Source organism: Colius striatus, chromosome 4 (genome assembly GCF_028858725.1).
Source record: "Colius striatus isolate bColStr4 chromosome 4, bColStr4.1.hap1, whole genome shotgun sequence".
Classification (NCBI taxonomy): Eukaryota; Metazoa; Chordata; class Aves; order Coliiformes; family Coliidae; genus Colius; species Colius striatus.
Window position 1 is genome coordinate 28123032 of NC_084762.1, and position 14969 is coordinate 28138000.

The 14969-nt window shown below is 43.7% G+C and overlaps 1 protein-coding gene across 2 annotated transcripts in view; it reads right to left on the reverse strand.

The window, feature by feature from the left end:
* The window catches only part of EPB41L4B (erythrocyte membrane protein band 4.1 like 4B), a 91078-nt gene extending 78554 nt beyond the window's left edge, over positions 1-12524 (reverse strand). For both annotated transcript variants that reach the window (XM_061994896.1, XM_061994897.1), the window contains exon 1: positions 12225-12524. In XM_061994896.1, coding sequence (XP_061850880.1) covers positions 12225-12524 — 300 coding nt within the window. The remainder of the gene's footprint in view (positions 1-12224) is intronic.
* Between the last annotated feature and the right edge of the window lie 2445 nt (positions 12525-14969).

Consider the following 14969-nt stretch of genomic DNA (forward strand, 5'->3'; position numbering starts at 1 on the left):
CTGCAGGAAAGCAGGCAGCACAGTTCCCAAAGCTGCTTTCTGTAGCGAGAGCTCCCCATGCCTGGGACTTTACACAGAATCTACATTTGGTAGCTCCCACAAGTTATTTAGTGCTGCCCTAGCCTTTACAGCCTTGTCCTGATTGATAAAAAACTAAATATGAGCCAGCAATGTGCCGTCATGGCCAAGAAGGCCAATGGCATCCTGGGATGCATCAAGAAGAGTGTGGCCAGCAGGTCAAGGGAGGTTCTTCTCCCCCTCTACTCTGCCCTGGTGAGGCCTCATCTGGAGTCCTGTGTCCAGTTCTGGGCTCCTCAGCTCAAGAGGGACAGGGAACTGCTGGAGAGAGTCCAGTGCAGGGCCACCAAGATGATCAGGGGAATGGAACATCTTCATACAAGGAAAGACTGCAGAAACTGGGGCTGTTTAGTCTGGAGAAGAGGAGACTGAGGGGTGATCTTATTAACATTTATAAATATCTAAAGGGTGAGTGTCAGGAGGTGAGGACATCCCTCTTTTCTATAGTAGATAGTAACAGGACAAGGGGTAATGGGATGAAGCTGAAACACAAAAAGTTCCACTTAAACATAAGAGGGTGACGGAGCAGTGGAACAGGCTGCCCAGAGGGGTTGTGGAGTCTCCTTCCTTGCAGGTCTTCAAGACCCGCCTGGACACGTTCTTGTGTGACCTGATCTAGGTGACCCTGCTTCTGCAGGGGGGTTGGACTAGATGATCTCTAAAGGTCCCTTCCAACCCCTATCATTCTATGACTCTATGATCCTGTTAATGAGGTTAGTGCATATGCAATGGAGAAGAATTAATATTCTAAATATTGCCCTATCTTCCTCACAACCTAATTTGCCTTGTAGCTTGCAAAAAATATCCTTTCCAAACACCTTGATGAAGACTTTTATATTATTTAAAAGCTCTATCTGCCTTAAATTAAGTAATAATACAATAAATAGTGAAATGTCTTGGAAATCCTAAAAGCAAAAGAAACAAAGTTCATTTTGCAGGTTGTCTTTCAAGATAGCACTTGCATTTCAGCTTACTCACTTTCAACAGCTCCTTAAAAGCATAGTGAAGCCAGAGAGGGTCTTCAGACCTCTTTTCTCTCTCTAGAAAGCTTCTGTCATTCAGCTTACTGGAATAGCTGGGAAAGTTCTACACTCCTGGCATTACACAAATGCTGGAAAACTGATGGTTTTAACAGGGAAAAGAATCTCCTTTCTGAATCAAACTTCTGATTAATAATATTTTCTGTTTACGAAAGATCACACCTTTCTGCTTTCTGTCTCAATTTTTCAGATTATGATCACATTGGAACTGTTGTTAGATGATCCCTTTTTCTTTGTCAAAATGTGATAAAATTCTTCTGAAAGAAATGTTTCTATTAGTATCTAATACCATAACATGCAGGGGAAAGAAATCAAGGTCCCCTTTCCTGGCCACATTCATATTCTTAAAGCAAAATCTTTGCTGAAACAGCTGAACTATTTAAAAAAAATTAAAACATTTTATCATCAAATTACAAACCAAAATATTCTGGGTGTCTACCATGAAAATCATAGCACAAGAACTGTAAAAGGAGAATATCTACTGGCAAATTACAATAGCAGCAATAAAACCCATTTGTTTTTATTTCACAATGCTGAATTTTTGTATTCCCACTCTCCTCTGAGAAACATAGTCATCAACTTAAGTCTATCTTCTTTCTGTAATGCATAGACAAATGCTCTAAATCCTTCCTCATTTTTCCCATATTCTGTAAACATCTTTATTTTTTAAACCCAGAAATGATGCATCAGAAAGGTTTTCCTAGAGGATAAATTTATAAATACCAATTGTGCATCAACATGCCACACAGGAAAAAAGCAATTGCAAGCAATACCAACAGAAGAGGGAAAGGCTCAGAGAATTCAAGAGGAAAAAGAGATGACGGCGCTACGTAACCTCAGCTTGTTTCTAATTCTACTGGATAGTTCTAATTTCTACTATAAAAATATCTGTTGTGTAGACTATTTCCTCACAGATTGTCCTCCAAGTGCCTACTGTTTTCAAATAAGTTGAGTACCATTGCAAATGTTTTGATGCCCCAAAGGCACTTTCATACCTAAACCCAGAGGCTTGATTCCATATTTTACAAGTTTTGCAACAGTTCATCCAATAGAGAAAAGTAAATTGTGAAATACAGTATGAGAGGAGGGGGCATATAGGCAGATGGTAGTTTAAACCATCAGTTTAAAGGAGAAAAGGAAACGTGCTACGGTCAAGATTTAGTGGCTTCACTGCCCTCTGTAAAAGGAATCAGCAATTTCTGCTGTCTTAGTAAGTAGGTCCCTTCATTAAAGAAACTACATCAAAATTAACATCATCTAATTAACTGGAAGTCAACATGGCACTGAGACCTGTGTACAGAGTTAATTGTGTCAGGCAGGCACTGGGCAGATGTGTTCCCAGCCACAGCTCACAGCACTGAGCTTGGCAGGCAGTACTCCAGGAGCAGTCACAGAGCAGGGCTGGGAATGCTCCTCCTCAGAGAAGGGGGATGCTAGTAACAAAGAAGGAAACGTCCTGCCACCCTCTAGCAGGGCAAGAAAAAAAAAAAAAAACCAACAACAAACCAAAATCAAACCCAGAACGTTAAATGTCAAGAAAAGACAGGAAAGAAACAAAGTCTTTTGCATGACAGACAAGTTCTATTAATGCTCTACTAAACCAGCTCTTCACTCCATAGAGCTACAGCAGGATGTCTGAACTCACAAGGATGTACATCGACATCCAAAGATCACAATATGAGAGAGGGTAAGTGGATACTGCCCAACGGACTTGAAACGTCCAACGTGCTGCCTATCCTAGTGATATGACCTATTTTGAAGAATAACACTACTCTTCACTTATTTGCTTAATTCAAAGAAATAACAGACTCATCATTCATCATCTCTCAAAGCAAAGCACTCATGGAAGCTTTATTATTCACAAAGAATTTCTACTCAGTAGCCTGAATATAAAACGTACACACCGAGGACTTGCATCTCTGCTGAATAGTGATCTTTGTTGCAATACAATGATTATACAGAGTACTGGCATTTTCAGGTCTGCCTATAAAAAATGAAGTTCTTGATTTTGGTTTGGTTTTTTTTTTTTTTTTTTTGCATAAATGCAAGCGCTCACTTTAAAATCCTACCCTATCACAGCTCCAAGAAGTACTAAAAAGGTATGAAAGCCTTGATTAATTCTGGTTAAGAACAAGAATGGAAGAGGAAAAACTTAGCAGAACTGCTCATTTTCTCAAAAATTTTAGAAACATTCTCTTGCACAATTAGAGCACATAACATTTGGACATTAAGTAATTTTGTTTGGACAAGAGCAACAAAAAAGAGGTGATACAGTTGATATGTTTATTTTACCCAACAATATTAAAATGAGAATTTGTTCACAGTCTAGGATAATTTTAAAGCTTAACACGGTCAAGTGAAATTGTTTATCGTCTAATAAATAACCTACAAGACCTCACACAGTGAAATGTACAAGTGGTTTCCTTGTTTAGTCTCATTTAGGCAGAAAAGAAACAGGTGTTTTCCCAGCCAAGACTGCTAAGCTACAAAATTCCTCTCAAATCTATATTTGATTTTATTTATTTATATATATGTATGTATATATCAGTATAAACCACCAATGAAAATAACACATATAATCAAATACTAGTACTATGAAGAACTCCTTTGAAAAGCATTATTTTCAAACAGTCATAAAATAATTAATCCTTGGGTAAGTGATTCTTTTAAATAATGCTGCAGTCTGCAATAATTTGATTTACAGGTGTGAATCCCTAAGTTATAATACTATGCATTTCCATTATGTATGATACTGTTGTGTTCATACAAGTTCAGGTTCCTCAAAAGACAGGACCTACACTCTGCACAAACACCGAATTGAATATGCTGTAAGGATTTCCAGTCTCTGTTTGTCCTGTAAACTGTACCACATATATTAAAATCATGAAATACAGTATCATCTCAATATGTCTAAAAAGTACACTAAAAAAACCCCACCAAAAACAAAACCCAAAAAAACAACATAACAAGCTAGAAAACAACATTTGGTATTTGTTTGGATAAATGATCTCTGGTTCCATAACAACAAGTGAGGGAAATAATTTGAATCTGCATAGATCAAAAACATAAACTGCCAACAGAAGTTAACTCTTTATATTTTTCATGCTTCAGAGCTGCAGTCTGAATCTGGAACTTCAACAAATATTTCTAAATAATCTCATCACAGTATAGCTCATGGCCCAGGACATATTTAAATTGATGCATAGAATAAATTGAAATAGTAAGTCAAATGAAGAGCAGATGGTCACTTTACACATTTCATTATCCTCCAACCCTTTTATTTCTAACGTGCAAAGAATAAGAGGACATTTATCACTGTCTGCAGTGGAAAACAAATACCAAAAACCCCCCCTTGTGTTCCTCAAGCAAATTTAAAATACTAACCCCACAACACTGTACATACAGTTAACAGCTGTCAATTTCATCCTTCTAGAAAACAATAACAGAAATTATTTGTACTGATCCTTTATATTTTACTTTGCAAAGGGTCTACAAATCCAATGACATATATGTTCTCCCTTCTCTCAACTTCCTTTGAGTTTTCAGGTTCATTTTTGTTGTCTCATCCAAAGCCATACATTTTTAAAGTGAGGAGGTTTAACTTTTGAATTAACTATTTCACCAGTTGCTACCGATGTTCCTGTAACATCTGCTTTACAGCAGGAATGCTCAGAACAAGTGGTCACCTGTACCATTTCTGTGCTGACAGAGCACTTTGCCAGTCAAGCTGGCTGAGCCAGCCATAGGACTTCCATGGTTCGGATGCCTGGCCACAGCTGAGAGATCACATTTTTGTGGGGAATGGGACTGAAGAACATTTCAAATTTCTGACAACTTCAGAGAACCACAGAAATTACCTAAAACAGTAGGAGCTAAGGGGACAAAGAACTATGCTTGAAGCCCAAACCAGAAGGAAGCAGACCTCTAGTGTTCGTTAAGAGATCCTCCATGGTGAAACGTTTTATAGCTTGTGTAGCTGCTCCTGGAAGGCAAAGAAAAGTGCTTTTACAGATTGTGAAAACAGCGTGGGTGAAAAATCCCCACAAAACTAAAAGAAATCTGCTCTTATTAAAAAGAAATTTCAGTATGTATTATGCTAGCAATGCAGATGACATCCACACAGAAAAAGTACAGAAAATTGTTTAGGGAGGAGACTGCAAAGGAGAAGGGGAGGGGGGGAGATAAATTGTTGGAAACTTAAAACCAGAAGCCCCGAACAGGAAAATGGACCTATGCTTGGAGAAGGAGGGACACTAAATGAAGCCAGCCTGTTAGGGAAAGTTGCAGGAAAAAAGTCTACAGAGAGACTACAAATAGAAGCATAAAGAAGCACATGAATAAAAGGATGCACAGAAAAAAGGGTAGAGATACGTGTCCACTCTTTCAGAAAAGAACTGGGTAGATAGTAATCCTATACGTGACATACTGTTTTTAGTTTCTTCACCATTTCAGTCTGTCTCTTCCTGTACTGCTTTCTGCAATCCTAACAAAACCAGTTATCTGCTTGCTCTTCTGCAGGGGATGCACTTTCAATGTCTCTTTACTCCATTTTTTAAATGACCAGACACTCTTTCTCCTCTTCAGGATCACTACTAAGAGCCTCGAGCTACAGGTTTGCTAATCTCCAGTCTTGTCTGGAACACAGTCATTGACAAAAAAAAGAAAAGATAGCCAAACATAGTAGATGTACACTGTTTACAATTAAACACATGTTTTCTAACTGTTCTATTAAGGTTTTTTTCTTACTGACCATTTCCATTCAAATACATCATGGTCTTCAGAGTTTCTCCAATGTTCATTGTCAGTAGTTAAGTCCAGTGCAAACAGCTGCTACTAATATGCATTTTTGTTCTAACAAACGAGAGGCCCAGCCACACTGATACTTCACTTTCGTACGCATATCTGTGTTCTAGGCCATTGTAAAAAGGCTTTCAAAAGAATGCCCATAACAACTTTATCTTTGCTCCATCTCTTGAAACACATAAGCTGTCCATCAGAGAATTAGTACTAGGTGCTCATACTTTTAGTTTTGCAGTACATTGCTCTCAGAAGTGGCTTTCTCCCCTCACGGGTCATCAAATCTTTGCAGTGGTGATCCTGTTATCCTGTGTATCAGTATTGCATTGAAAAATGATACTGGTTTACAGAAACAACTAATGGAACACACAAGCAGAATTTACCTTGCATATACCAAAACTGTTCATTGTCTCTTTTTACCACGTACGTTTGGAATGTCTTTGATATGCTGCAGATTTATTAGGGATGTTTGGTGAGCTTGTTAAGGGCCTAAAATTCTTTCTTTCCTCTCAAGAGCCTAACACATCATGCATTTCTGAAGCACGGCTGCAGTCACATGTCCAAATCCCACCTCATCCCTCTCTCTTGGGGGCTGAGTATGCCCCTGATTCTGTCCGTGACTACTATGAACACTTTTCACACACCTTCAGTATACACAGCAATGCATCAAAGTGTACAGTATGTGTGTAACATAATTAAAGGCTACTGTCAGAAGACAATACACTTCTAGCTACAGTTATACTTGTTCAAAGCTGTAAGGTAATGAAAAGGTATTTCAACTTGAGCTGCAGAAGCAAAATAGACAGCCCCTTCTAAAAAACAGAGCTTAATCTGTATATGAGAGGGATTACAAGTGCTGGTGCCTGTAGAAGTTCATCAACCTAAGAGGCCTTTCCAGTGCTGCAAATATGCTTTTAATGTTTTCCAGCAAGTATTCTAATTTTGTTGTTGAAAGGTAATTTCTGCATAAAGACGACATATTATAAATTTCACAGGTGATAAAAGCTTTAAAGAATTAATAAAAAATCCTGTTCCCCATTTGGTGTAATATGTCTATTTGAGTGGGACTGTAACTCCAGAATTACCAAAGACTACAGAGAATTAATTGAAACAAAGTATCTACACAAGTAGTAACATGTTTTGGAGTCATTATTCCTATCATTAGGAGACAACATGTGAGGTAAAAGAAAGAAAAAAAAAAAAACTTGGTACTTCTGATACTTATAACTATCAAGTCAAATACACTAACCAATAATTATGATAGAGATGACTACTACTTAGCATAGAGGCCAGATAGCAAATTTTGTTAAGTTCCTGTTACTCCAACAAGCATACAACACACAGAAGATGAGAAAAGGGTACGAAAGAATAGTTACTATCCCTATCCTCAAGTGTTTCCATAGCAGCCAAAACAATTATTAACACAGATACACCAAAAGGAAGGCAAAGGCATAATACAAAAGCTATACATCTGAGAACAATTCATAGATTTGAAGAGTTATATTTGACTTGTTCATTAATTTAATCATTAACTATCACCTACTTTCTAATACGTCACAAAGGCCTTCGTAATGATGTCTATAGTAACACAGAAATCTACCAGAGCAAGGAGGTTTTTAGAAAGGAGTATTTATGACATATCATGTGTTGACTGCTGTGGCTCCCTGTCACAGAAAAGGTAAAGTACCCTACATTTGCTTTGCAGGATAAGGATTTTCTTAGTATAGCACGCCTGCTATTTGTTCCCTCTTTCTATCCCACTTAGATTAGACAAACCCAAGAACACCCTCCACATGTTTGTTTTCCTACTGCCGTCCCCTACTTTATCACTGAATACCATTTTCAGTGACATTATGGAAAGGGACATTAATTCCTGCTATTCTGGGCAGCCCCACTGAATAGTCATCTTTCATATCCTCCCTTTAAGCTTTCATAGGATGCACTAAATTAAAAGACCCATGTTTTTAGAAATGCCTGCAACAATGTCTTAAAAGTCAACAAAAATTGGCTTTTTGGCCTCACCTGAGAGCCATCTGTAGGCTGTTCTGTTTACGTATTAACTAGTAGGCATCATCACTACTGCGTAAATGTCAATGCTCCTTCCCTGCATTCCTTATGCAAGAACACAGCATCATCCATAACCGTTTTTCCTTCATTACAGCCACAAGTCCTCCAGAAAAAAACGGAGGCAAGATTGTTTTGACAGCAGTGAGCAAGTGGCCTTCCACCTACCTACAGCTGAATTACAAAATCTAAACAAGTAACAGCCTCCAGTGTAGGTGAAGATGCAACACAAAAGATACTGATCAGACTCAGAATAGTAAAAAGAAATACATCAATACCTATGTGAGAGGGAGGAAAGGATGCTGTCAAATCTAAGTCTTTTTCTCGTTGTATCAATTCTTATAACTAGATTTCAGATATGCAGATGTGCTGTCTGGTCAAGAGGAAGTAATGGCACCATTTATGCTCCCCCTTCCCATGGGAAATCATCCCACAGCAACAGAACTGGTCAACTGCCGCTCACTCCCATACAACAGAGCCAATCTTAATAGCATCTTGTATTCAGTACAGAGCCCGAGGAGCTTGTAGGTTTCAAAAGCCAACCAGTGCATTAGTCCATTTAGAAATAATACTTTCAAAGTACATGATTCTTGCCTTAAGAGTGAACAAAAAAGCCAGAATCATTAAGTAATCCTCGAAATTTCATGCAGGAAGATGAGTATAGAAGCCATTATCCAGGGATATCTACCATGCTCAGAATAATTTTACATTGACATTTGAATGGGGACAGACAGGGAGGAAACAAGTTCGGGAAAAGCCGGCAAACATGCACAAGTGTAAGAGCATGCAGCACCATAGGAGGGCAGATCGGAGATGAGGCAGTCCAAGGGAAGAGGACCTGCAGTAACAATAATAAAGTGCAAGTACCCCAGAAGGAAGCAAGTGTGGAAATGCAGAGAAAAAAAGAGAAAGGTGACTCTGGTCACAAAATTGTTCTACAGCCTAGAAAAGGACAGGCTAAAAAAGGACTCAGAGATCAAGATCTCTGCTGTTACCACCAAGAGTTTACCAGATGTGCAGCTTCTACTAGCATTTATATGACAGAATCTCTAACAACCCCAAAGATACCTATCAACCTACTGATGTAGAACATATTTTTTCAACATCACCACCAGCTCCCACATATGAAAAAACACTGGCAGAACCTGATACATTTAACTTGGACAAAAGTTCCAGGGTTTTAGCATTACTTGAATATTTAAAAAGAAAAACCAAATGCATTTCTCAAAGAAAAAAACTGAAACTTTTTTCTACATGTATAGCTGAAGTTTTCCCTCAGTCATGTCTTTTCTGTCATTCCACTACACAAACAAATGGACCCTCCATTTTTTTGAAATCTAATAAACATTTCAATTGCTTCTAAGTGAAATTTTCGATAGCAGCTTAAAAAGTTGTAGTTGCATGAGTATTATGTTCTAATATCAACAAATCCCTTTTTCCACTGGGAAGACATCTAGGATATAATGTCAGCAGTTAGTAAAAAGAGCACATTTTACAGATGCCAGTATTTAATGAAATAAGTGCTTGTGAACACAATCAGCAGTACAAGACCTCTGCAATAGCCTACATACTTGACTTCACGGGTAAACTGCTCACTGGTGATAAGTCCACACTCTCTTCCTTTTTGTAAAATTTGAGCAGATGCTGAGAGAAACCATTACAGAGGGTTTTGTTGGATTTGTTGGGTTTTTTTTTAATGGAAAAGATGCTACTCACTTCATTCAGCTTAACCACTCCTGTACCACAGCATATTTTGTTTCAGGCCCTAATCCCTGAAAGTCTAGAGCTGCAAAGCTCAGAGAAACTTTACTGATCAACTTCTATAAATGGTTCAACGCCTCTTTCAGTTTTTCTCACTCTCAGTGTGGGTGTTACTTTCCGTGAAAGAAGGAGAAAAAGCATGAGGAAGAGCTATGCAATTCAACAGAGCAGTTTCTAATCTTCAAAACATTGACAGCTATTATGTGCTCCAGAACTCTTCACCACACTATGGATTTCAGTGAAAAAAAAAAAATCAAATTCTTACCCCGGAATTCTGGACAAATTAAATACAACCACCACATGTGCAATTCACGTTCTAAAAATGCTAGCAGTTTAAGCTTTGTTTGGTGGTCAAATTCAAGTTAGTGCACTCCACAGCTTCTTTACTGGTTCTTTACCAAAACAGTTACTTTACCAAACAGTTCTTTACCAAACAGTTACTTCCGTATACTTCCAATACTCAAGGACTAAGAATAGAGTCATTACCATTTCTAATGCTTCAAAACCACAGACCATCTTAAACAGGCTCTACAGCAAAAGCTAAACTCTGATAAATCAAAAGTATAACCTTAAGCAAAATATTTACTGAGCTTATCTACATAAACCTCTAAGTAAATGCTTAGCATGCTGATAACATTCATCAAGTCGTCTTTACAAATGATATGTGCAGAGACATTTGAAGGACTGCAGCAAATTGTGAAGGAGGTATGAAGAGAGGAAATATATTATCATTTACAGTATCTGGAAACCTGTGATCTAGTTTGTACGGCAAGGGAGGCCTGAAAATTCTGCAACAAATATCTCTAGGTGGCTCCATTCACATGCTTGTATATTCTCTATATTGTAAGACTGTTACTCCATACGTTTGGTTTCTTTTAAGCAGAAACCACATGGATGTCAAATACCACATTTTAGTGAAATGATGCCTATATACATATATACACACAGACTAATATGAAAACCATCTAACAAGATTCAGAAGGTATCCTGAAAAACACCCACTCTTTCACACTACTGGAGATTAAAAAGTTACATGTAATTTATCAGGTTGTTACACGTTATTAAGCAAGTTTCTCCACCCGCTTTTGTAGACCAAACTTGACGGCCAATATTTGGGTTGAAAGAGAAAGAAGATTAAATGTTTTCCAAATGCTATGAACATCCATATTATTTCACAGGAAACCTAGTTTTCAAGAGGGAGTGAAAGGTCAGAAATAAAAGGGAGTATTTACCAGCTGTAGCAATGAGGTCTAGGGAAACCTAAAGTCTATAAGTTAGTAGCATACACCGTGCAGCCTCCTGTAAGGGACAGAAAAGGACCCACAACGGGCTCTGAGGATGCCAAAACATCTGCAAACGCGGCCTAACTTCACCAAGCAAGGTAACGAGGGGCATGGTCCCTTCCTCATTCCTCCAGCACGGCGGCAGGAGAGGAAAAAGTTCAGCGCCAGCACCGTCCACGCACCTGCCCGAGCCGCGCCCCCGGGCCCTGCCGCCGGAGGCGCTGGCGTCCCAGCCGCCCCTCACGGCGGGTTGCCGGACGGACGTCGCAGCCTTTATGGGGAGTTACGCGGTGACACGGCCCTGCACCAAACCGCTCACCTGGGACAGGGGGTAGCGGCTGAGGCATCCCCCAGCCAGAGGGCAGCGCTGGCTCGTTGCGCAGCTCCGCGCCGCCCGCCCGCGGGAAGCGGCCGCCGCCGCCCCTCAGCCAGCGCCGCTCGCCTCCCGCCCCGGCAGAGGGTCGGGGGCCGGCGCTGGGAAACAAGGCGGCAGCAGGCGGCGCCCCTAGAGCCCCCCGCCGCGGCGAGCGCAACGCGGCCTCTCCTCACGGCCAGCCTAACCCCGCTCTCCCCGCCCGCGCCACAGGTGCTGCGGGCCGACCCTGCTGGCTACAAGCCGGAGGGCAGCGAGGCCAAAGGCACCGGTTGCTCCCCGGCACACCTTGGCGCCCTGGAAGGCAGGCGGTGCCGTCGGGCGGGGTGTGTGCGCATTGCCCCCCGGCCCAGGGAGACATGGCAGCAGCGCCCCATAGCATAGAGACGGCCCCTCCCGGGAGCGGCGCCGCTGAAGGCAGAGCCGCAGGGGGCTGCATTTTTGGCTGCGGGAGGGAGGAGAGCAGGTGCCCACATCCACGCTCGCTCCGAGGAAAGGAAGGACAAACACAGACGGCTTCAGCTGGCAATGGGGGGCGATAGGAGCGCCGGTGAAGGCGAGGAGGCACGTCGCGTACCTGGCAGCAGGTGCATGCAAGACGGGGAAGGCGGCGAGGAAACCCGCGGAGGGGAGGAAGAAACTAGCGAGGCTTGTCTAGAGAACGGTGCATGTTGTGCAGCCTTGGGGGGAGGGGGAGACACACGATACACAACACATACACGACTCGCAGGTGCCTGGCACCGGGAAGGGGGGGACGATGAGGAGGAGGGGAGAGGGGAGATGCAAACGCTGTTTTGCAGGCAGGCGAAGCAAGCGCACGTTACTCACCGGCAGCTCCACGCTGACTTCGGTCCCGTCCAGGAGAAGGACGCGGCACTGCAGCACCGGCTTACTGCCGCCGGCCGCCGGGATGTGGACAGGGGCTCCGGCACTGTGTACAACCCCTCCGGGGTGCGGCGATGAGGGGAAGCCTCCCGAGCCGACGGCAGCGGCGGCGGCTCCTCGCAGCCCCCCGTCCCGCTCGTCCCCCTCCTCGCTGAGCCCACCTCGCCCGGCTCCGCGCCCTGGTCCTCGCCCGTAGCGCTGCATCGACCGCCGGCCAAAGGTCCTGCGCAGGAACCGCAGCATCCTGGGGGCGCCCTGCCCGGCCGCTCACACCCCCGAGCCCGCAGCTCCGCGCCCGGCCCCACGGCGCCTCCCAGAGCAACGCAGCAGCGCCGCCCGCCGGGAGCCAGCCCGCGCCGGGCGCCCGCCGGCCCGCCCCTGCCGTCCGCTCCGCCCTCTGCAGCGCCGCCCGCCACCGGCACGGCGGGGCGGGCCGGGCCGCGGTACCACCCGCCGCCGCGAGGCGGGGAAAGCCGAGCGGCGGGCAGGGGGAGCTGCTGAGGCGGGCGGCGAGAGGCTACCTGTGACGGGCAGCGGCGGTGAGGGCGCGGCGGCTCGCCCTTGGCCCGCCGGCTCCCTGCGCCTCAGCTCCAGTCCCCGCGGCACAGCGGTGCGGAAAACCGCCGAGCTCAGCCGATCTGCGCTGTGCTGTGCCGCACGGCACCACGCCACGCCGCGCCGCCCCTCCAGCAACTGCCCCGGCTGCGCGGCAGCAGGGACGGTCGCGCTGGCCGTTGGGGCGGTGTCTGCGTGGTGGCTGCCCTTCGCCACCGCCCCCAGGCCGGGCCTGGGAGGGGAGAGGGGCGGGGGCTCGGGGCCCCTCCGAGGGTGCGGCCCGCCGGGAGCCGCTGCGCGGCGGCGCATCCGGACATAGCCTGTTCTTTGCGCCGAGCTTTCACGTCTGCTCGCGGTCCGCGTCCCTGCTCCTGTGTGCAGGAACAGACGCTGCTTCTGCCTCTTCGGACGGGCGGGAATGGGGATGAGGAAGTTAATAACGAAATAAAAAACGACAAAGGAGGATGGAAAACTAGCGAACAGGGGCGCAGACAGGAGGACGCGTCTTGCCTGTGGCTGGGGAAGGCTGAAGCGGCAGGTCCTGCAGGGACGAGGACACCGAAACACCTCTCCCGCCGCCGCTGCTGCTGCATACATCAGTTGTGCACTAACACACCTGCCCGTGTGTGTGAAAATGCTCCCGCATTTGCGTTTGCAGTCACCCTGGTCTGGGAGTTCAAGGAAACAGACATGAGGACGTGGTCCCGTGGACAAAGCAGACCCTCCAGACTTTGCAGCTGTGGGGAAGGATAACGAGTTTATTTAAGTGTCATAGCAAATCCATAGGTACAAATACTCTCTTAACAGAGTCGCTCTGCCAGAAAGCTAAATATGTGTTCTGTCTTGAGCAGGAGTGTTTTTGCTGAGTTGCCATGTATAAAATACTGGATACGAATCATGACTTGCATTAAAAATCAATGGCACTAATTCTGTCACCCTATGGTTAGATGTGATCTGAGTAACTTTGAACTGATGTAATTTGTTGCTTCTAAGGAGATTTTTTTTCTGCTGTGGATTTATTTCTCTTAACCTTGCTTCCAGGCCAGTTTACACAAGCATGGTCCTATTAGTATTCAGAAAGCCTGCCAAAATGTCTCAGATTGTCATTTTTTATTGAGACTTGATAGTATTAGGTAACTGCCTGCTGCTTCTGCATCCTTTCCTGTGTTTCTTCAATGTGCTGGATCAGGTTTTCAAGTGTCTCATCAGCCAAGACTGTCAGGAAACTGCATGATCTTTGGCAAGGATGCATCCGCAGCCCTTCTGCACTGTCTAACTGCGTAACAGGGCTTTTACAGAAACAGAGTGGAAAGGTGCTAATCTTTGCCTGCTAATGTTCGCAATCAAGAGTAGACCCTTGTTACAGATTATGGAATTTTTTTCCCTCTTTTTTTGGTGTTTTTGTTTTGCATTAGGAGCAGAATTTGAGTTTTCTTTCAGATCCTTGGGGTTCTTTCACTGCTTTGAACACTGAAGATATCACAGTTTCATACATTTTGTTTGCATAGCATAAGTGACACAAATGATCTTAAGGATTGGAAATTCAGCAGAAATACCATTGTCTCTTGAGGGAGCTACAGCAATTTTGGTGAGAGTGGTATTGAAGGGAGGTATGGCATCACTCAGGATTGACTTGGCAGAGAACTGAGTAAGTCTTTTCTATTGCTAAAACTCTCCTTTACTCAGCTGTGAGACTTCAGCCCTCTGTCACTTTTAACTTTCGTCATGAAAATGGAAGTTGGATGTTTTAAAATGCATATACCTAGGCTTGCTTGACTTGCATTACCAGCACACACGATACAGGCCACTGGCTGTACCTCAGAGGCAGTGCTGAGGTCCCATTAAATATTAAGCAATATGAGATAACACTCATGGTAAAGGATCTGGAAGGAGCTGGTAGTAGGAGGAAATAAAGCTAGCTCCTTAGTACCTGTCGCTCTTGGAGTAAAACAATTCCACCATTATTTTGTCTCATGTTACCAACAGAACTGTCTTTAGCCCTGAAACAAGAGCCTTGAGCAACTGTGGATACTGAGGATGCCATGATATGTTTATTGTAAGATGAGAGGTATTTAAACTGGTATTTACGTTTGGGTTTGTACATTTATTTTCCATTCGTCTACATCCTCTCTT